Source organism: Lichenostomus cassidix, unplaced genomic scaffold, assembly GCF_008360975.1.
Source record: "Lichenostomus cassidix isolate B80296 unplaced genomic scaffold, HeHo_3.0 HiC_scaffold_37, whole genome shotgun sequence".
NCBI lineage: Eukaryota > Metazoa > Chordata > Aves > Passeriformes > Meliphagidae > Lichenostomus > Lichenostomus cassidix.
The window spans coordinates 131491-153696 of NW_028147279.1; the positions used below are offsets into that span (position 1 = coordinate 131491).

The window sequence follows — 22206 nt, forward strand, 5'->3', positions numbered from 1 at the left end:
ATGGGTTTGGTCCATCCCCAGGTGGAGTACGATGGCCTCACGGGACGAGTTGAGTTCAACAGCAAAGGGCAAAGAACGAATTACAGCCTGAGGGTGCTGGAGAAGGGCCGGGATGGACACCGGGAGGTGCGGCCCCAGTGACCCCGAGTGACCAATGAGTGACCCTGAGTGACCCCTGAGTGACCCCTGAGTGACCAATGAGTGACCCTGAGTGTGATCCCAGTGTGACCTCAGAGTGTGACCCCCGAGTGACCGCTGAGTGACTGCTGAGGGACCCTGAGGAGTGACCCCTGAGTGACCCTGAGTGACCCCTGAGTGACCTCTGAGTGACTGCTGAGTGAGCCCTGAGTGACCTCAGTGTGTGACCCTGAGTGACCCCACTGTGACCCCTGGGACAGCCCAGAGTGACCCCTGAATGACTCCCAGTGTGACCCTTAGGACAGCCCAGAGTGACCCCAGGGTGACCCCCAGAGTGACCCCCAGGACCTCCAGAATGACCCCCAGAGTGACCCCTAGGACAGCACCGAGTGACCCTCAGAGTGACCCTCAGAGTGACCCCCCACCCCATTGCCACCCCCAAATGGCTACACCCCCAGTGGCCACACCCCTGACTGGGTGGCTCCGCCCCTCACACCGTGGCCCCGCCTCTTACACGGTGGCCCCGCCCCTGACTGGGTAGCCCCGCCCCTGAGTGGGTAGCCCCGCCCCTCACACTCTGGCCCCGCCCCTTACACGGTGGCCCCGCCCCTCACACTCTGGCCCCGCCCCCAGGTGGGGGTGTGGTTCTCCAACCGGACACTCGCCATGGACGAAGCCACGCTGGCCCTGAACGCCTCGGACAGCCTGGCCAACAAGACCCTCATCATCACCACCATACTGGTCAGCGCTGGGACGGACTGGGAGGGACTGGGAGGGAACTGGGAGGGACTGGGATGGATTAGGATGGGACTGGTTTATACTGGGATGGACTGGGAGGGACTGGGAGGGATTAGGAGGGACTGGGAGGGACTGGGATGGACTGGAAAGGACTGGGATGGACTGGGATGGACTGGGAGGGATTAGGAGGGACTGGGAGGGACTGGGATGGACTGGAAAGGACTGGGATGGACTGGGATGGACTGGGAGGGATTAGGAGGGACTGGGAGGGACTGGGATGGACTGGAAAGGACTGGGATGGACTGGGATGGACTGGGAGGGACTGGGATGGAACTGGGAGGGACTGGGATGGGATTGGGAGGGACTGGGATGGAACTGGTTTATACTGGGATGAACTGGGATGAACTGGCGGCTCTGATTCCCGTCAGGATCTCCATTTGGGATTTCCACTGAAATCCCATTAAATTCCCCTTTGGATCCCATTAAATCCCCATTGATTCCCCATTGATTTGTCATCAATTTCCCCATTGATTCCCCATTGATTCCCCATTGATTCCTCATTGATTCCTCATTGATTCCCCATTGATTCCTCATCAATTTCCCCATTGATTCCCCATTGATTCCCCCTGGACCTCTCCTGCTCCTCCCTGCTGACCCCACTGACCCCTGTCCATAACCCCACTGACCCTACTGACCCTGCTGACCGCTCCTGTGTCCCCACTGACCCCACTGACTGCACTGACCCCACTGACCCTGTCCGTGTCCTCACTGACCCCACTGACCCCTGTGTCCACTGTGTCCACCCCAGGAGAACCCGTACGTGATGCGGGTCGGTGGCTCCGGTGACCCCGAGCGTTACGAGGGGTTCTGCGTGGACATGCTGCGGGAACTGGCGGCTCTGACCCCACTGACCGTTCCCATGTCCCCACTGTCCCCACTGACCCCACTGACCCCACTGACCCCACTGACCATTCCCGTGTCCCCAGGAGAACCCGTACGTGATGCGGGTGGCCGGAGCCAGCGGCCCTGAGCGTTATGAGGGATTTTGTGTGGACATGCTGCGGGAACTCACCGCTCTGACCCCACTGACCCCTGTCCATAACCCCACTGACCCCAGTGACCCTGTCCCCACCCCAGGAGAACCCGTACGTGATGCGGGTGGCCGGAGCCAGCGGCCCCGAGCGTTATGAGGGATTTTGTGTGGACATGCTGCGGGAACTCACCGCTCTGACCCCACTGACCCCTGTCCATAACCCCACTGACCCCACTGACCCCACTGACCCCACTGACCATTCCCGTGTCCCCAGGAGAACCCGTACGTGATGCGGGTGGCCGGAGCCAGCGGCCCCGAGCGGTACGAGGGGTTCTGCGTGGACATGCTGCGGGAACTGGCCGCGCTGCTCAAGTTCCGGTTCCACATCAAGCTGGTGGAGGACGGGCTGTACGGAGCCCCCGAGCCCAACGGCTCCTGGACCGGCATGGTGGGCGAGCTCATCAACCGGGTACGGCAACGGGACCGGATGGGGTGGGACAGGGATCGGGGGGAGAAATCCCATTGGGAGAAATCCTGAAGGGGAGAAATCCTATTGGGAAATCCTATTGGGGAGAAATCCTATTGGGAAATCCTGGTGGGAAATCCTATTGGGAAAAGTCCCGATGGGAAAATCCTATTGGGAAAATCCCATTGGGGAGAAATCCCAATGGGAAATCCCGATGGGAAAATCCTATTGGGAAAAATTCTATTGGAAAAGTCCTGTTGAGAGAAATCCTATTGGGAAATCCCGTTGGGAAATCCTGGTGGGAAAATCCTATTAGGAAAATCCCAATGGGAAATCCCAATGGGAAATCCTGATGGGAGAAATCCTGATGGGAAAAATTCTATTGGGAAAAATTCTATTGGGAAAAATCCCATATGGAAAATTCTGCTGGGAGAAATCCCAATGGGAAATCCCGATGGGAAATCCTGTTGGGAGAAATCCCAAGGGGAAAATCCTATTGGGAAAAATCCCATATGGAAAATCCCGATGGGAAATCCCGGTGGGAGATCCTGGTGGGAGAAATCCCATATGGAAAATCCCATTGGGAAAAATCCCATTGGGAAAATCCCACTGGGAAAGGAAACCCTCAAACCCACGGGAAGAACCCCAAAACCCCACAGAAGACCCCAAGATCCCACAAGGGAACCCCAAAACCCCACAAAAGATCCCACAAGGGAACCCCAAAACCCCATGAAAGACCCCAAAACCCCACAAAAGACCCCAAGATCTCACAGGGGAACCCCAAAACCCCACAGGAAGAACCCCAAGATCCCACAAAAGATCCTACAAGGGAACCCCAAACCCCAAAACCCCACAAAAGATCCCAAGATCCCACAAGGGAACCCCAAACCCACAGGAAGAACCCCAAAACCCATGAAAGACCCCACAAGGATCCCCCAAACCCCAACCAAATCCCCCAACCCTCCAACAACCCCAAACCCCTAGTTTCCCCCAAAACCCCAACCACCTCCTGGGGGGCTCCGGGGCGACCCCCCGACCCCGGGATTTTTCCGGGGTGCCCCATAGGGCCAGCCCCGGCTGACCCCACACTTTTGGGGTCCCCAGAAAGCCGACCTGGCCGTGGCCGCCTTCACCATCACGGCCGAGCGGGAAAAGGTCATCGACTTCTCCAAGCCCTTCATGACGCTGGGCATCAGCATCCTCTACCGCGTCCACATGGTATTTGGGGTTTTTTTTGGGGGTTTTTTTGGGGGTTTTTGGGGGTTTTGGGGCCGGTGCCACCGCGGGGGTCTCACGCCGCGTCCCCCCAGGGCCGCAAGCCGGGGTATTTCTCCTTCCTAGACCCGTTCTCGCCGGCCGTGTGGCTCTTCATGCTCCTGGCGTACCTGGCCGTCAGCTGCGTGCTCTTCCTGGCCGCCAGGTGAGGGGGAGACCCCGAATGGGACCCCAAATCGTGGGGGAACCCGAATGGGACCCCAAATCGTGGGGGAACCCCAAAATGGGAGACCCCAAATCATGGGGGAAACCCCAAAACGTGACCCCAAATCATGGGGGAGCCCCAAAATGTGACACAGAAATAGGGAGACCCCAAATCATGGGGAAACCCCAAAACAGGAGACCCCAAATCATGGGGAAACCCCAAAATATGACCCCAAATCATGGGGAAACCCCAAAATGGGAGACTCCAAATCCTGGGGAAACCCCAAAATGTGATCCCAAAACAGGGAGACCCCAAATCATGGGGGAACCCGAAACATGACCCCAAATAATGGGGAAACCCCAAAATGGGATCCCGAGATGGGGAGACCCCAAATCATGGGGGGACCCTGAAATGGGAGACCCCAAATCATGGGGAAACCCCAAAATGTGATCCCAAACCAGGGAGACCCCAAATCATGGGGAAACCCCAAAATGTGACCCAGAAACAGGGAGACCCCAAATAATGGGGAAACCCCAAAATGGGAGACCCCAAATCATGGGGAAACCCCAAAACAGGGACACCCCAAATCATGGGGGAACCCCAAAATATGACCCCAAAACAGGGAGACCCCAAATCCTGGGAAAACCCCAAAACGGGATCCCGAGATGGGGAGGCCACAAATGCTGGGAAAACCCCGAAACAGGGAGTCCCCAAATCATGGGGAAACCCTAAAACAGGATCCCAAAACAGGGAGGCCGCAAATCCCGGGAAAACCCCCAAATCATGGGGAAACCCCAAAACAGGGAGACCCCAAATAATGGGGAAACCCCAAAACAGGACCCCGAAACAGGGGCTCAGAATGACACCACATGGGTTTGGGGTGACCCCACACAGGTCCAGAGTGACCCCACAGGGGTTCAAGATGACCCCACAGGGGCTCAGAATGACACCACATGGGTCTGGGATGACCCCACACGGGTCCAGAGTGACCCAGCAGGTTTAGGGTGACCCCAAACGGGTCCAGAATGACCCCACAAGGGTCCAGAATGACCCCACACGTGTCCAGGGCGACCCCACAGGGGTTTGGGATGACCCAGCGGGTTTAGGATGACCCCACACGTGTCCAGGATGACCCCACATGTGTCCAGAATGACCCCACATGTGTCCAGGGTGACCCCACATGTGTCCAGGGTGACCCCACACATGTCCAGGATGACCCCACACGTGTCCAGGATGACCCCACATGTGTCCGGGGTGACCCCACAGGGGTTTGGGATGACCCAGCGGGTTTAGGGTGACCCCACACGTGTCCAGGGTGACCCCACAGCCGCGTGGGGTCCCATCCCATCGCGGTGTCCCCCCCAGGCTGAGCCCCTACGAGTGGTACAACCCCCACCCGTGCCTGCGGGAGCGACACAGCCTGGTGGAGAACCAGTACACGCTGGGCAACAGCCTCTGGTTCCCGGTGGGAGGATTCCTGCAGCAGGGCGCCGAGGTGCTGCCCCGGGCGCTCTCCACCCGCTGCGTCAGCGGCGTCTGGTCAGAAACCACGAATTTCGGGGGATTTAGGATGATTTGGGGTGGGTTCGAGGCGGTTTGGGGTTGATTTGGGGTGGTTTGAGAAGGTTTGGAGCGGTTTGGGGCAGGTTTGAGGTGGATATTGGGGGATCTGGGGTGGATTTGGGGTGGATTTGGGGAGCTTTGGGGAGGATTTTGGGGATTTGGGGTGGATTTGGGGCAGTTTGGGGTGGGTTTGGGGAGGATTCCTGCAGCAGGGCGCCGAGGTGCTGCCCCGGGCGCTCTCCACCCGCTGCGTCAGCGGCGTCTGGTCAGAAACCCCGAATTTGGGGGATTTTGGGGGATTTGGGGTCGATTTGGGGTGAGTTTGGGGCATTTGGGGTCGATTTGGGGTGGAGTTTGGGGATTTGGGGTGGATTTTGGGATTTTGGGAGTTGGGGTGGATATGGAATGCTTGGGGCGGATTTTGGGGATTTGGGGGTCTGGGGAGGATTTTGGGGGGTTTGGGTTTGAGGGCAGGCTTAGGGATTTTGGGGTTTGGGGATTTGGGGTTTGGGGATTTGGGGGTTTGGGGATTTGGGGATTTTGGGGATTTTGGGGATTTTGGGGGTTTGGGGATTTGGGGGTTTTGGGGTTCAGGGATTTGGGGATTTGAGAGTTCAGGGATTTGGGGATTTGGGGATTTGGGGATTTGGGTCTGGGTTTGGGGATTTGAGGATTTGGGGATTTGGGGATTTATTTTGGGATTTGGGGATTTGGCTTCGGGTGTTCGGGGTCCGTTCCGGGGTCTCTCCCTGCCCGGCCGTGTCCCCACCCTGAGCGGGCGCGGCGCTGTCCCCTGCCCTGCCGTCCCCTCCCCAGGTGGGCGTTCACCCTCATCATCATCTCGTCCTACACGGCCAACCTGGCGGCCTTCCTGACCGTGCAGCGCATGGAGGTGCCGGTGGAGTCGGCCGATGACCTCGCTGACCAGACCAACATCGAGTACGGCACCATCCACGCCGGCTCCACCATGACCTTCTTCCAGGTCAGGGGCCGGGGGGGCAGCTGGTCAGTCCGGCCGGCAGTCGGTCGGTTGGTTGGTTAAGCCGACTGGTCGATCAGCCTGATCAATCAACCCAATCGGTCAACCCAATCAGTCGGTCAACCTAATCAATCAACCCAGTCATTCCAACCCAACCAATCAATTAACCCAATCATTCCAACCCAACCAATCGGTCAATCCAGTCAATCAATCAGCTCAACCAATCAATCCAGCCCAACCAGTCGGTCAACCCAATCAATCAGTGAATCAGTCAATCAACCCAATCAATCAACCCAATCATTCCAATCCAACCAACTGGTCAACCCAATCAATCCAACCCAATCAATCAGTCAACCAGTCCATCAACTCAATCAATCAACCCAATCATTCCAACACAACCAGTTGGCCAACCCAATCAATCAACCAATCAATCTGATCAATCAACCCAATCAATCCAACTCAACCAATCAATTAACCCAACCAACCAATCAACCCAACCAACTGGTCAACCCAATCAATCAACCCGATCAATCAACCCAATCAATCCAACCCAACCAATCAATCAACCCAATCATTCCAACCCAACCAATTGGTCAACCCAATCAATCAATCCTATCAATCCAACCCAACCAATCAATCAACCCAACCAATTGACCCAACTCAACCAAAAATAACAATAAAACAACTCAACCAAAACCAAACCCAAACCCAACTCAACCCAACCCAACCAAACCCAAAAAAACCCAAAAAAACCCAACCAAACCCAACCAAACCAAACCCAACCAAACCCACCCCACCCCAACCCCCGACCACTCCCCCACCCCACCCCCGCCCCCAGCCCCCGCAGCCCCCCAAGCCCGCCTCCCCCCGCCGCCCCCGCCAGAACTCGCGCTACCAGACGTACCAGCGGATGTGGAACTACATGCACTCCAAGCAGCCCAGCGTCTTCGTCAAGAGCACGGAGGAGGGCATCGCGCGCGTCCTCAACTCCAAGTACGCCTTCCTGCTGGAGTCCACCATGAACGAGTACCACCGGCGCCACAACTGCAACCTCACGCAGATCGGGGGGCTGCTGGACACCAAGGGCTACGGCATCGGCATGCCGCTGGGTACCGCGGGGCGCCGGGGCGGGGATGGGGGGGTTTTGGCACCCCGAAAATGAGGTGGGAACGCGCCTTGTGACGTCCCCTCGCGCCGCCCAGGGTCGCCGTTCCGCGACGAGATCACGTTGGCCATCCTGCAGCTGCAGGAGAACAACCGGCTGGAGATCCTCAAGAGGAAGTGGTGGGAGGGAGGACACTGCCCCAAGGAGGAGGATCATCGGGCCAAAGGTGGGGAGGGGGCTGGGGGTGAGGGGGTGGGGGGTTGGGTTGGGGTGGGTTGGGTTGGGTTTGGTTGGATTGGGTTTGGTTGGGTTTGGTTGGATTGGTTGGGTTGAGTTGGGTTGGGTTGAGTTGTTTTATTGGCTGGTTGGGTCAATTGGTTGGTTGGATTGGTTGGCTGGGTTGGATTGATTGGGTTGATTGATTGTTTGGATTGGATTGATTGGGTTGATTGATTGGGTTGATTGATTGTTTGGATTGGATTGATTGGGTTGATTGATCAGGTTGACCGATTGGTTGGGTTGAGTTGGGTTGGGTTGGGTTGAGTTGTTTTATTGGCTGGTTGGGTCGATTGGTTGGTTTGATTGGTTGGCTGGGTTGGATTGATCGGGTTGATTGATTGGGTTGATTGATTGGGTTGGATTGATTGGTTTGATTGATTGTTTGGGTTGGATTGATTGGGTTGATTGATCAGGTTGATTGATTGGGTTGATTGATTGGGTTGATTGATCGGGTTGATTGATGGGGTAGGATTGATTGGGTTGATTGATTGATTGGGTTGATTGATTGGGTTGACCAAGTTGGGTTGAGTTGGGTTGTGCCCGGGGGCCCCCCATGTCCCCCTCATGTCCCTCATGTCCCCTCGTGTCCCCAGGGCTGGGCATGGAGAACATCGGTGGCATCTTCGTGGTGCTGGTCTGTGGCCTGGTCGTGGCCATCCTGGTGGCCGTCATGGAGTTCGTGTGGTCAACGCGGCGCTCGGCCGAGACCGAGGAGGTGCGGGGAGGGTCATCCTGGGGGTCTGGGGGGTCACCCCGAGGGTCTGGGGGTCACCATGAGGGTCTGGGGGTCACCCTAGGGGTGTGGGGCGTCACCCTGAGGGGTGGAGGGTCACTGTGAGGGTCTGGAGGTCACCTCGAGGGTCTGGGGGGTCACCATGAGGGTCTGGGGGTTACCCTAGGGGTCTGGGGCATCACCATGAGGGGTGGAGGGTCACCCTGATGGTCTAGGGGTCACCCTGACGGTCTGGGGGGGTCACTGTGAGGGTCTGGGGGGTCACTCTAAGGGGTGGAGGGTCCTGGGTGGGGGGAGGACCTGGGGTGTGGGGCTATGGTGGGGTCTCCATGGAATGGGGTGTCCCAGGTGGGTTTGGGGATCCCAGAGGAGTTTGGGGATCTCAGATGGTTTGGGGGTCCCAGATGGGTTTGGGGTTCCCAGGTGGGTTTGGGGAGGATCCTGATGGGTTTGGGGATCCCAGATGGTTTTGGGGGTCCCAGCTGGGTTCGGGGGTCCCAGGTGGCTTTGGGGTCTCAGGTGGATTTGGGGGTCTCAGGTGGATTTGGGGGTCTCAGGTGGATTTGGGGGTCCCAGGTGGGTTTGGGAATCCCAGGTGGGTTTGGGATCCCAGGTGGATTTGGGGATCTCAGGTGGTTTTGGGGATCCCAGCTGGGTTCGGGGGTCCCAGGTGGCTTTGGGGTCCCAGATGGGTTTGGGAATCCCAGGTGGATTTGGGGATCCCAGCTGGTTTGGGGGTCCCAGGTGGGTTCAGGGATCACCCTGACTGAATCCCCCAAACCTTTTCTCACCTCCCACCACCATTTCCCCCAAAAACCCACCACGGGGGGGGGGGGATCACCCCTCTCCCCTCTCCCCCCCCCAAAAAAACCCCCAAAACCCCCAAAAAAACCCCAAAACCGGCTGAATTCTCCCCGGAACAGATCTCTCTGTGCGCGGAGATGCTGCGGGAGCTGCGCCGCGCCGTGTCCTGCCGCCGCCCCCGCGCCCGCCGCCGCCGCCGCCCCCCGGGCCGAGCCCACCCCGGGGGGGTCCCGCACCACGCCGGGGGGGTCCCGCACCACGCCGGGGGTCCCGCGCTGCGCCTCAGCAACGGCAGGCTGTACTCGGGGGGGGTGGGCCCGCAGGAAGCCCCCCAGCCCCCCTGCGCGCACGTGCGCGTGTGTCCCGAGTGTCGCCGCATCCAGGCCCTGCGCGCCACGCCCCCCAGGACCCCCGGCGGGGGAGGGGCAGGGGGAGGGGGAGGGGGAGGGGCGGCCCCCCCACCCCCAGCCCGCCCACCCCCCGGCCGAGGGGGGGTCTCGGCAGCCCGAGTGACTCTGCCGCCCCTCCCCCCCCCGCCGCCCCTCCCCCCGCCTTGTACGCCGTGCGTATTGGGGGGGAGGGGCGGCTTGGGGAGGGGGAGGGTGGGGATGGACCCCTCCATCCCATCCCATCCCCCACCCGGATCCACACCCCCGGTTTGACGCCCCTCCCCCCCAAAATTGCGCTGTGCCTTCCCGGGGAGGGGGAGAGCCCTCCCCCACCCCTCCCCCCGAGCCGGGCTGGGGGATCTCCCCAAATTGGGGAGACCCCAGACCTCCCCAGGCTGGCGCGGGGATCGGGCAGGGGCGCGGGGGGAGGGGCGGGGGCCGGGCGGGGTGGGGGAGGGGCGTTCCGTTATTAATTATTATTATTAATAATGATTTTTGCTCTCGTTTGAGGCTGGGGGGGGAATTTCGGGGGTTTTTTTTTGGGTTTTTTTCTCTTGGATTTTGGGGTGTTTTCTCCTCCCTCGGTTCGGGGGTGACGTCATCTCTCCCCCCCCAAAAAAACAAAAAACAAAAAAAAATAAAAACCCACCCGGACTTTTACCAAATCTCCACGGATTTTCCCCAAAAACAATTCCCCGACTCCCCCGCCGGGGGGCGCTGTCGGCCCGCGGGAAACGAGATGCAAATGAGATGCAAACGAGATGCAAATGAGATGCAAATGAGCGGCGAGTTCAAAGGGACCCCTCAAGGTCACCCCCCCCACCCGGCCCGGGGGTTGCCATGGCAACCAGACGTGACGTCACCGGGGACACCGCCGGCCGCGGGAGGCTCGGGAGGGGGAAACCCCCCGGAAATAGCCCGGGGGGACCCCCGACCCAAAATAACAGCCGGGGAGGGGGCGGCGTGACGTCATCCCGATCGGGGGGGCGCGGGGATTTGGGGAGGGGGTTCCGAATTTGGGGAGGGGTCGTGAATTTGGGGAGGGGGTCCTGAATTTGGGGAGGGGTCCCGAATTTGGGGAGGGGGTCCCCAATTTGGGGAGGTGGTCCCGAATTTGGGGAATGGTCCCGAATTTGGGGAGGGAGTCCTGAATTTGGGGGAGGGGGTTCCGAATTTGGGGAGTGGTCCTGAATTTGGGGAGGGGTCCCCAATTTGGGGGGTGGTCCCGAATTTGGGGAGGGGGTTCCGAATTTGGGGAGGGGGTTCCGAATTTGGGGAGGGGTCCCGAATTTGGGGAGGGGGTTCCGAATTTGGGGAGGGGGTTCCGAATTTGGGGAGGGGTCCCTAATTTGGGGGGGTTCCGAATTTGGGGAATGGTCCCGAATTTGGGGAGTGGTCCCTAATTTAGGGGTGGGTGGTCCTCCACCGCAGGAGTCGCAATTCCAGAAGAATCCCAAATTTCCCCAATTCCCAGGGAATTATCCCCAATTTCCGCTGCCCCCCCCCCGCAATCCCAGCCCCACCCAAATTTGGGGAGGGGGGCGACACCCTAATTTTGGGGAGGGGGGTCCCGATTGGGGGGGTGGGGAGTCCCGAATTCCAGAATTCCCCGATTTTTCGGGAATTCTCCCCGATTTTTAGGTGATTTTTCCCAATTTTTCGGGAATTCTCCCCAAATTTTCGGGTCCGCCCCCACCCCGGGGGGGTCCCTGTCGCCCCCTCCCCAAAATTCCGCATCCCAAGGTCACCCCAAGGGCGCGGGGGGGTCCCGGGGGGGTCGCGGTCCCCAAGGCCCCCCGTTGCTAAGGCCCCCCGTTGCCATGGCAACCCCGTTGCCAGGCAGCCGCGTTGCCCCGGCGACGGCCGAGGATGCTGCGGCGGGGGGGGGGGCGCTCATTAGGGATTAATTGGGGGGTTAATTAAGCGGGGGAGGGGTTAATTTGGGGAGGGGTCGGGCGGGGATCGGGGGGTCGCTCCGCATTGCGGTGGGGGGTTAATTAATTAATTAGGGAGGAATTAGCGCTGATGAAGGGGCTTCACGCGGGGCAGGGTGGGAATTGAGGGTCCCGCCCGATTATTTGGGGGGTCGCATTGCGGAGGGGGAGGGGCTGCACTGCGGAGGGGGCTGCGCCACGCGCGGGGGTCACCCCGAATTTTGGGGGATTTTTTGGGATTTTTTGGGGGATTTTTTTTGGGATTTTTTTGGGGATTTTTTTGGGATTTTTTTGGGGGGGTCGCGCCGCAGGACCCCCAAAGGGGGGGAGGGGCTGCGGTCAAACCCCCCCCGTTCTCCCCGTCTGGAACCCCCCCGAATTTTCCAACCCCCTCAATTTTTCTTCCCCGGATCCGCAGTAAGGCGTGTCCCGGGGGGGCTGTGATCCCGCGCTCTGATTGGCTGCGCTCCCCCCCCCCCCAGGCCAGGCGGCAGCGCTGTCGCCCCCCGCCCCAGAAGCGCCGCAGCCGCCGCTGGCATCGCTGCCGCTCCGCTCCGCCGCCGGACCGCGCCGGGACCCCCCCGGGACACCCCCGGGACACCCCCGGGACACCCCCGCGACCCCAAACCCTCCTCCGGCCCGGCGCCCCCCGCCCGCCGCAGCCATGGGGGTACGTGGGGAGAGAAATGGGGAGGGGGCGGCGGGAGGGAGGGAGGGGCGGGGGGGCGGGAAAGGTGCGGATTGAGTGGGAAAGGTGCGGATTGAGTGGGAAAGGTGTGGGATTGAGAGTGAGAGGGGCTGGATGAGCGTGTGAGGGGCTGGATGAGTGTGCAAGATCCGGAATTAAATGGGAAAGGTGCAGAAATGAGTGTGTAAGGTGAAGAATTGAGTGTGCAAGGTGAAGAATTAAATGGGAAAGGTGCAGAATTAAATATGAAAGGTGCGGAATTGAGTGTGCAAAGGGCTGGATGAGTGTGCAAGATCCGGAATCGAGTGTGCGAGGTGCGGAATTAAATAGGAAAGATGGAGAACTAAATGTGAAAAGTGCGGAATTGAGCGTGCAAAGGGCTGGATGAGTGTGCAAGGTGCGGAATTAAATGGGAAAGATGCAGAATTGAGTGTGAAAGGGGCTGGATGAGTGTGCAAGGTGCGGAATTAAATAGGAAAGGTGAAGAATTGAGCGTGCAAAGCGCTGGATGAGTGTGCGAGGTGCGGAATTAAATGGGAAAGATGCAGAATTGAGCGTGCAAGGGGCTGGATGAGTGTGTGAGGTGCAGAACGAGCGTGCAAAGCGCCGGGGGGGCAGAGAGGCGCGGGGGGGCTGCGGAAGGGTCTGAAGAGCGTGCAAGGCGCCGGGGGGGCTGGATGAGCGTGAGAGGGTTTAGGATGAGTGTGAGAAGGGTCTGGATGAGTGTGAGAGGGTTTAGGATGAGTGTGAGAGGGATCCGGATGAGCGTGAGAGGGGTCGGGGGGCTGCGGAAGGGTTCGGGGGGTCTGGAAGGGATCGGGGGGCTGCGGAAGGGATCGAGGGGTCTGGAAGGTTCGGGATGAGCGGGGAAGGTTCCGGGGGGGCTGCAGAAGGTTCCCGGGGGGGCTGCGGGAGGGTGTGGGGTGAGCGTGCAAGGTGTGCAGGGCGGGGAAGGTGAGCAAGGTGTGCAAGGTGTGCAAGGTGTGCAGGGCGGGGAAGGTGAGCGAGGTGTGCGAGGTGTGCAAGGTGTGCAAGGCGGGGAAGGTGTGCAAGGTGTGCAGGGCGGGAAGGGCTGAGCGCGGCCACGCCGCAGTGCCGCAGGGGCGAGCAGGGTGGGCGTGAGAGGGGCGGGATGAGTGTGCAAGGCTGGGGATGAGTGTGCAAGGCTGGGGATGAGCGTGAGGGGTCTGCACGATGAGTGTGCAAGGTGCAGGATGAGTGTGCAAGGTGATGCCGCAGGGGCGTGTGAGGGAGTGGGATGGGCTGGAACGAGCAAGGTGTGCAAGGTGTGCAAGGTGTGCAAGGTGAGCAAGGTGTGCAAGGTGTGCAAAGCGTGCAGGGGCCGGGCGGGGCCCAGGTGGGAGCGCAGGGGACACTGGGGGTGTCCGAGGGACATCAGAGGGACATTAAAGGGACATTAAAGGGACATCAAAGGGACATTAAAGGACATTCGAGGGGCGTTTAAGGTGTGCAAGGTGTGCAAGGGAGGTGTGAGGTGTGCGAGGGACACCGAGGGGACACCGAGGGGACACTGAAGGGACACCGAAGGGACACCGAAGGGACACCAGAGGGACACCAGAGGCCACCCGGGCTGCCAGGCCCCCCCGGCCGTGACGCCGCTCCTGCGTCACCCGGCGCTGCACACGCGTGTCGCGCCTGTCACGAGTGTCCCCTGCGTGTCCCCGCCGTGTCACGAGCGTGTCCCGCGTGTCCCGAGCGTGTCACGAGTGTCCCCCGCGTGTCCCCGCGGCCTTGGCCCCGAGCCAGCTGCGCCGCCGGGCCCCAAATCCCACGGTGGCAAATCCCGATGTCCCCAAATCCTGATGTCCCCAAATCCTGATGTCCCCGAGTCCTTGGGGCCCTGAAACCCGATGTCCCCAAATCCTGATGTCCCCAAATCCTGATGTCCCCAAATCCCGATGTCCCCAAATCCTGATGTCCCCAAATCCTGATGTCCCCAAATCCCGATGTCCCTGAGTCCTTGGGGCCCTGAATCCTGATGTCCCCAAATCCCTGTCCCCATCCCCATGTAAATCCCGATGTCCCTGTCCCCCTGTCTGTCCCCATCCCCGTGCAAATCCCGATGTCCCCACGTCCTTGTCCCTGCGCCAGCAGCACTACCAGGCCTGCTGTCCCCAAATCCCTGTGCAAATCCCAGTGTCCCTGTCCCCATCCCCGTGCCAATCCCAGTGTCCCCAACCCCACCCCCCCAAACCCCAAAAACCCCATGTCCCCATCCCTGTCCCCACCCCTGTGAAAATCCCGATGTCCCCACCCCCCCCCACCCCCCACCCCACCCCGTCCCCCTGTCCCCTGTCCCCACCCAACCCCCACCCCCCACCCCACCCCACCCCCAATCCCCGTGCAAATCCCGGTGTCCCTGAGCCGCCATCGCCGTGCAAATCCCGATGTCCCCGTGTCCTTGTCCCTGCGCCAGTGACACTGCCAGGCCTGCTGTCCCTGTGTCCCTAAATCCCTGTGCAAATCCCAAATCCCCGTGCCAGTCCCAGTGTCCCCATCCCTGTCCCCATCCCTGTCCCCACCCCTGTCCCCATCCCTGTCCCCATCCCATGCAAATCCCGATGTCCCCGTGTCCTTGTCCCTGCGCCAGTGACACTGCCAGGCCTGCTGTCCCTAAATCCTGAGCAAATCCCAAATCCCCGTGCCAGTCCCAGTGTCCCCATCCTTGTCCCCATCCCTGTCCCTGTCCCTCATCCCTTTCCCCATCCCTGTCCCCATCCCTGTCCCCATCCCGTGCAAATCCCGATGTCCCTGTGTCCTTGTCCCCGCGCCAGCCGCGCCGCCAGGCCTGGTGTCCCTAAATCCCTGAGCAAATCCCAAATCCCTGCGCCAGTCCCGGTGTCCCCATGTCCCTGTCCCTGTCCCTGTCCCCATCCCTGTCCCCTGTCCCCTGTCACCGTCCCTGTCCCCATCCTGTGCAAATCCCGATGTCCCCGTGTCCTTGTCCCTGCGCCAGCGGTGTCACCAGGCCCTCGGTCCCTGTGTCCCTAAATCCCTGTGCAAATCCCGATGTCCCTGTGTCCCCAAGTCCCTGTCCCACTGTCCCCACCCAGTGCAAATCCCGATGTCCCCATGTCCTTGTCCCCTGTGCCAGCGGCGCTGCCAGGCCCCGAGGCCCTGTGTCCTCAAATGCCCATGTCCCCAAATCCTGATGTCCCCAATTACCCCAAACCCCAATGTCCCCAAATCCCTGTGCAAATCCCAATGTCCCCAATGTCCCCAAACCCCAATGTCCCCAATGTCCCCAAATCCCAATGTCCCCACAGATGTCCCCAACCCCAGCTGTGAGGACACCCCAAAAACAGGGAGATCCCATAAAAATAGGGACCCTGCAGAAAAATGGGAAACCCCGAAAATGGGGAGATTCGCCCCAAAAATGGGAATTTCCCTCAAAAATGGGGAAAAACCCAAAAATGGAGATTTACGGAAAAATGGGAATTCCCCCAAAAATGGGAATTCCCCCCATGAAGAATGAACCCTAAAGACAGAGATCCTAAAAAAATGGGAATCCCAGAAAATGGAGATTTCCCCCAAAAATAGGGAAAACCCCGAAAACAGGGGAAAACCCCCAAAAATGGGAGATTCTCCCCAAAAACGGAGACCCTCCAACAAATGGGGTCACCCTAAAAACGGGGAGACCCCCGAAAAAATTGGGAGATTCCCCAAAAATGTGGAATCCCCCAATAAATAGAATTTTAGAAAATAAATAGAAACCTCCCTGAAAAAATAGTGAAATTCCCTAAAAATGGGGAATCCACCCCAAAAAGGGGTCCTCTTAAAAACAGGGAGATTCCCTAAAAATAGACATTTCCTAAAAAATTAGGAACCCCTAAAAAAATTAGGAAACCCGAAAAATAAGGAAATCCTCCCGAAAAAGGGATTCTTCCCGAAATGGGGAGAAATCCCTAAAAAAACCCCAAAACCCCTAAAAATAGGGAAACTCCCGAAAAATAGAAAAAACCCCTAAAAATACGGAATTCTCCCCAAAAATGGAGACCCCAAAAAAATGGGGAGAATCCCCCAAAACGGGGATTTCCCCCCAAAACAGAGAAGCCCTAAAAAGAGGGATTTCCCCCTGAAAAACAGAAAAACCCCAAAAACTGGGAAAATCTTAAAAATCCCCAAAAATTGGGAGAATCCTAAAAATCCCCAAAAATTGGGAAAATCCTAAAAATGGGGGGAAAAATAAAAAATGGGATTCCATAAAAATGGGGAGATTTCCCCCAAAAAGTAGGGGAATTTCCAAAAATGGAAATATAGGGAGACCCCAAAAAATCGGGAAACCCCAAAAAACCCCAAAAATCCCCAAAAAACCCCCAAAAAACCCCAAAACCCCCAAACCCCAAAACCCCCAAAAAAACCCCAATTTTGGGGTCCCCAAAGGATTCCCCTCCCCCCCTTTTTTTCCCACGCCTCGCCCCTCCCCCACCCCGCCCCTCCCCCCCCGGCGGGCCGCCCCTCCCCCACCCTGGGATTAACGGGGAGCAGATGGCGGGGGGTGGGGGAGGGGCGGGAAACCCCCCCGAAACCCCCCCGGGCTGGGGGAGGGGCGGGGGGAGGGGCCGGGGGCAGTTTGGGGCGAATTTGGGGCGATTTGGGGAAAATTTGGGGCAAATTTGGGGGAAATTTTGGGGAATTTGAGGCAATTTGAGGGCAAATTTGGAAATTTAAATTGATGAAATTTGGGATTGAAATGAAAATGGGAAATTTGGGCAATTTGGGGGAAATTTGGGGCAATTTGGGGCAAATTTGGAGGAATTTGGGGCAATTTGGGGGAAATATTTGGGGAAATTTGGGGCAATTTGGGGCAATTTGGGGGATTTTGGGGCAATTTTGGGGGAAATTTGGGGCAATTTTGGGGGAAATTTGGGGGAAATTTGGGGCAATTTTGGGGCAATTTGGGGGAAATTTGGGGCAAATTTGGGGCAAATCTGGGGCGATTTGGGGAAATTTTGGAGAAATTTGGGGGAAATTTGAGGCAATTTGAGGGCAGTTTAGGGCAAATTTGGGGCAATTTGGGGGAATTTTGGGGCAAATTTGAGGCAATTTTGGGGTCCTGGGGAGGGTTGGGGGTCTTTATAGGGAGACCTCCTTCGGGGATTTTGGGTGGAATTTGTAGGATTTTGGGGATTTTGGGGATCCCTGGGTGGAATTTGTGGGATTTTGGGTGGAATTTGTGGGATTTTGGGGTTCCTGGGGTGATTTGGGGTTTTTTTTTTTGGGGTTGGGATTTGAGGCTCTCAGGATTTCCCTGCTGCGATTTTTTGGGATTTTTTTGGGGGATTTTGGGGATCTCTGAGTGGAATTTGGGGGATTTTGAGGATCCCTGAGTGGAATTTGGGGGATTTTGGGTGGAATTTATGGGATTTTGGGGTCCCTGGGGTGATTTGGGGTTTTTTTTTTGGGGTTGGGATTTGAGGATCTCAGGATTTCGGGCTGTTCCCGCCCATCTTTTGGGGGATTTTTCCAGCAATTGCTGTCCCGGGGTGGTTTTGGGATGGTTCAGGGTGGTTTGGGATGATTTTGGGGTGGTTTAGGGCGGTTTTGGGGTGGTTTGGGGTGGTTTGGGACCATTTTTCGGGGAATTTCCCCTCTCCGGGGAGCTGCGGGGCCGCCGGGGGGGTCTGCGGACCCCCAGTAACGACCCCCCCCAGTTCGGATGGTTTAGGATGATTTTGGGGCGGTTTTGGGGCGATTCGGGGCTGTTTTGGGGTGGTTTAGGGTGGTTTAGGATGATTTTGGGGTGGTTTAGGATGATTTGGGGATGATTTTGGGGTGGTTTGGGTTGATTTTGGGTGGTTTAGGATGATTTTAGGGCGGTTTTGGGGTGATTCTGGGCTGTTTTGGGGTGGTTTAGGATGGTTTTGGGTGATTTCGGGGTGGTTTAGGACGATTTTGGGGTGGTTTAGGATGGTTTTGGGGTGGTTTAGGGTGATTTTGGGGTGATTTAGAATGGTTTTGGATGATTTTGGGGTGGTTTGAGTTGATTTAGGGTGGTTTTGGGGTGATTTGGGGCCGTTTTGGGGTGGTTTAGGACGATTTTGGGATGGTTTAGGATGATTTTGGGGTGGTTTGGGACCATTTTTTGGGGTATTTTCCCTCTCCGGGGAGCTGCGGGGCCGCCGGGGGGGTCTGCGGACCCCCAGTAACGACCCCCCCAGTTCGGATGGTTTGGGGTGATTTTGGGGTGGTTTGGGGCAGTTTTGGGTTGGTTTAGGATTATTTTGGGATGGTTTAGGATGATTTTAGGGTGGTTTTGGGTGATTTCGGGGTGGTTTAGGATGATTTTGGGGTGGTTTAGGGTGGTTTGGGACCATTTTTGGGGTATTTTCCCTCTCCGGGGAGCTGCGGGGCCGCCGGGGGGGTCTGCGGACCCCCAGTAACGACCCCCCCCAGTTCGGCGGCTCCGACAGCTACCGCGTGGCCACCACGCAGGACAAGGGGGGCGACAAGGAGTCCCCCAAAAAGGGCAAGAGCAAGACGCGCGACCTCGATGACCTCAAGAAGGAGGTGGCTATGGTGAGTTCGGGGATTTTTTTGGGGTTTTTGGGGTTTTTTTGGAGCGGTTTGGGGTTTTTTTTGGGTTTTTTGGGGGGTTTGGGGTTTTTTGGGGTTTTTGGGGTTTTTTTGGGGCGGTTTGGGGTTATTTTTGGGTTTTTGGGGCTTTTTTGGGGCGGTTTGAGTTTTTTTTGGGGTGTTTGGGGTTTTTTTGGGCTGTTTGGGGTTTTAGCGTTTGGGGTTTTTGGGTAGTTGGGTTTTGGGTTTTTTGGGCGTGTTTGGGTTTTTTTGGGGGGTTTGGGGTTTTTTTTGGGGCGGTTTGGGGCTTTTCTTTGGGGCGGTTTGGGGTTATTTTTGGGGATTTTGGGTATTTTTGGTGGGTTTTGGTTTTTTTGGGGTTTTTTTGGGGCGGTTTGGGGTTTTTTTGGGGCGATTTGAGGTTTTGGACGGTTTGGGGTTTTTTTTGGGGCGGTTTGAGGTTTTTTTGGGGCGGTTTGAGGTTTTTTTGGGGCGGTTTGGGGTATTTTTGGGGTTTTTTTTGAGGCGGTTTGGGGTTTTTTGGGGAGGTTCGGGTGGATCTGAAGGAGTGTGATGTTTTGGGATGATTTTGGGATGATTTTGGGATGATTTTGGGATTTTTTTGGGGTTTTTCAGGGAGTTCGGGAGGCGATTTGGGTGATTTTTACAGGATTTTGGGGTCGTTTTGAAGGATTTCTGGAATTCCGCGGGGTTTGTCAATCCCGTCGGGATTTGGGGGAATTCCCGAGGTTTTGGGAGATCCCAAAATTTGGGGGAAAAATCCCAAAATTTGGGGGAAAATCCCAAAATTCAGAATTTCCCCTCCCGCCCCGCAGACAGAGCACAAGATGTCCATCGAGGAGGTTTGCAGGAAATACAACACCGACTGCGTCCAGGTATTTTGGGGCAATTTCGGGCAATTTCGGGCAATTTTGGGGGAATTTCGGGGCTTTTCGGGACCCTCCGGGCTCTGCGATCTCCGGGGTGTCTCTCGCGCCCATTTTTTGGGTCATTTTGGGGCGTTTTTGGGGTGATTTCGGAGCGTTTTCGGTGCGTTTTAGGCAATTTCTGGGCGGATTTTTGGGGCATTTCCGGGCGGTTTTTGTCCCCTGTGGGATTTCTGAGAATTCCAGGATTTTCCTGATTCCCTTTTTGGAATATTTTCGGATCTTTTAATCATCCCAAAGGATTTTTTTGGTAATTCCAGATCACCTTTATCTCATTTTCCCCCATTTTCGGGTGTTTTTTTCCCATTTTTTTTGGGTTTTTTTCCCATTTTTTCGGGTTTTTTCCCTCTCGGTTTTTAATTCCAGGATTTTTTCACATTTTTTTGGGTTTTTCTCATTTCAGATTTTACCATTTTCGGGTGGTTTTTTCCCATTTTTTTCGGGTTTTTTTCCCATTTTTTCGGGTTTTTCCCATTTTTGGGGGGTTTTTCCCATTTCTTCGGGGTTTTTTCCCATTTTTTCGTGTTTTTCCCCATTTTTCGGGTTTTTTCCCATTTTTTTCGGGTTTTTTCCCCTTTTTTTTTTTTTTCTCATTTTTTCGGTTTTTCCCCATTTTTCGGGTTTTTTCCCCATTTTTTCTGTTTTTTCCCCATTTTTTTGTTTTTTCCCCCATTTTTTCGGGTGTTTTTTCCCATTTTTTCTGTTTTTTCTCCATTTTTCGGTTTTTCCCCATTTTTTCGGGTTTTCCCCCCATTTTTTCAGGTTTTTTCCCCATTTTTTTCTGTTTTATTCCCCATTTTTTCGGTTTTTTCCCCATTTTTCCGTGTTTTTCCCCATTTTTCCGGTTTTTTCCCCATTTTTTCGGGTTTTTTCCCCATTTTTTCTGTTTTTCCCCCATTTTTTCCGTTTTTTCCCCCATTTTTTTTCTGTTTTCCCCATTTTTCCGGTTTTTTCCCCATTTTTTTTGTCTCTCCCCGCAGGGTCTGACGCACAGCAAGGCGCAGGAGATCCTGGCCCGGGACGGACCCAACGCGCTCACTCCGCCGCCAACAACCCCCGAGTGGGTCAAGTTCTGCCGGCAGCTCTTCGGGGGATTCTCCATCCTGCTCTGGATCGGCGCCATCCTCTGCTTCCTGGCCTACGGGATCCAGGCGGGCACCGAGGATGAGCCTTCCAACGACAACGTGAGCGATTTGGGAAAAATCTGGGAGTTTTGGGATTTTTTGGGATTTTTTTTGGATTTTTTAGGGGTTTTTTTTGCATTTTTTAGGGATTTTTTTAGATTTTTTTTTCATTTTTGGGGATTTTTTTGGGGATTTTTTTATTATTTTTTGAGGATTTTTTGAGGAATTTTTGGGAATTTTTTGGGGATTGTTTTGGGATTTATTGGGGATTTTTTGGGGATTTTTTGGGGATTTTTTGGGGATTTTTTGGGGATTTTTTTGGGGATTCTCCATCCTGCTCTGGATCGGCGCCATCCTCTGCTTCCTGGCTTATGGCATCCAGGCGGGCACCGAGGATGAGCCTTCCAACGACAACGTGAGCGATTTGGGAAATTTGGGAATTTTTGGGATTTTTGGGATTTTTTGGGATTTTTTTTGAATTTTTATTTTTTGCGATTTTCTTGGGATTTTTTTTGATTTTTTTTCTATTTTGGGGGATTTTTTTTGGATTTTTTAAATTATTTTTTGGGATTTTTTTGGGGATTTTTTGGGAATTTTTGGAGGATTTTTTGGGATTTTTTGGGGATTTTTTGGGATTTTTTTGGGGATTTTTTGGGGATTTTTTTGGGGATTCTCCATCCTGCTCTGGATCGGCGCCATCCTCTGCTTCCTGGCTTATGGGATCCAGGCGGGCACCGAGGATGAGCCTTCCAACGACAACGTGAGCGATTTCGGAAAAATCTGGGGTTTTTTGGGGTTTTTTGGGATTTTTTTTGATTTTTAGGGGATTTTTTTGGGATTTATTTTGATTTTTGGGGATTTTTTTGGGATTTATTTTGATTTTTTTATTATTTTTTGAGGATTTTTTTGAGGATTTTTGGGGAATTTTTGGAGGATTTTTTGGGATTTATTGGAGATTTTTTTGGGATTTTTTTGGGATTTTTTTGGGATTTTTTTGGGGATTTTTTTGGGGATTCTCCATCCTGCTCTGGATCGGCGCCATCCTCTGCTTCCTGGCCTACGGCATCCAGGCGGGCACCGAGGATGAGCCTTCCAACGACAACGTGAGCGATTTGGGAAATTTTGGGGTTTTTTTGGGAATTTTTGGGATTTTTTGGGATTTTTTTTGATTTTTTTTCGATTTTTGGGGATTTTTTGGGGATTTTTTTTTGTTTTTTTATTATTTTTTGAGGATTTTTTGAGGAATTTTTGGGAATTTTTTGGGGATTGTTTTGGGATTTTTTGGGGGATTTTTTGGGGATTTTTTTGGGGATTTGGGATATTTTTGGG

The 22206-nt window shown here is 55.8% G+C and overlaps 2 protein-coding genes and 1 long non-coding RNA gene across 4 annotated transcripts in view; 2 read left to right on the forward strand and 1 right to left on the reverse strand.

The window, feature by feature from the left end:
• Nucleotides 1–9920, forward strand: LOC146423478 (glutamate receptor ionotropic, kainate 5-like). Its single transcript, XM_085044617.1, has 11 exons — nucleotides 1–126; nucleotides 772–879; nucleotides 2184–2378; nucleotides 3480–3593; nucleotides 3686–3795; nucleotides 5161–5334; nucleotides 6175–6340; nucleotides 7221–7446; nucleotides 7540–7668; nucleotides 8315–8436; nucleotides 9378–9920. The coding sequence occupies exons 1-11, from the start codon at nucleotides 1–3 to the stop codon at nucleotides 9918–9920; spliced, it is 2013 nt and encodes a 670-aa protein (XP_084900743.1).
• Nucleotides 1–22206, reverse strand: part of ATP1A3 (ATPase Na+/K+ transporting subunit alpha 3) — a 53570-nt gene that overhangs the window by 18067 nt on the left and 13297 nt on the right. The window lies entirely within an intron of this gene.
• On the forward strand, nucleotides 12355–12870 carry LOC146423479 (uncharacterized). Its single transcript, XR_014847480.1, has 3 exons — nucleotides 12355–12666; nucleotides 12709–12749; nucleotides 12791–12870. It is a non-coding gene; the product is annotated as an uncharacterized LOC146423479 (long non-coding RNA).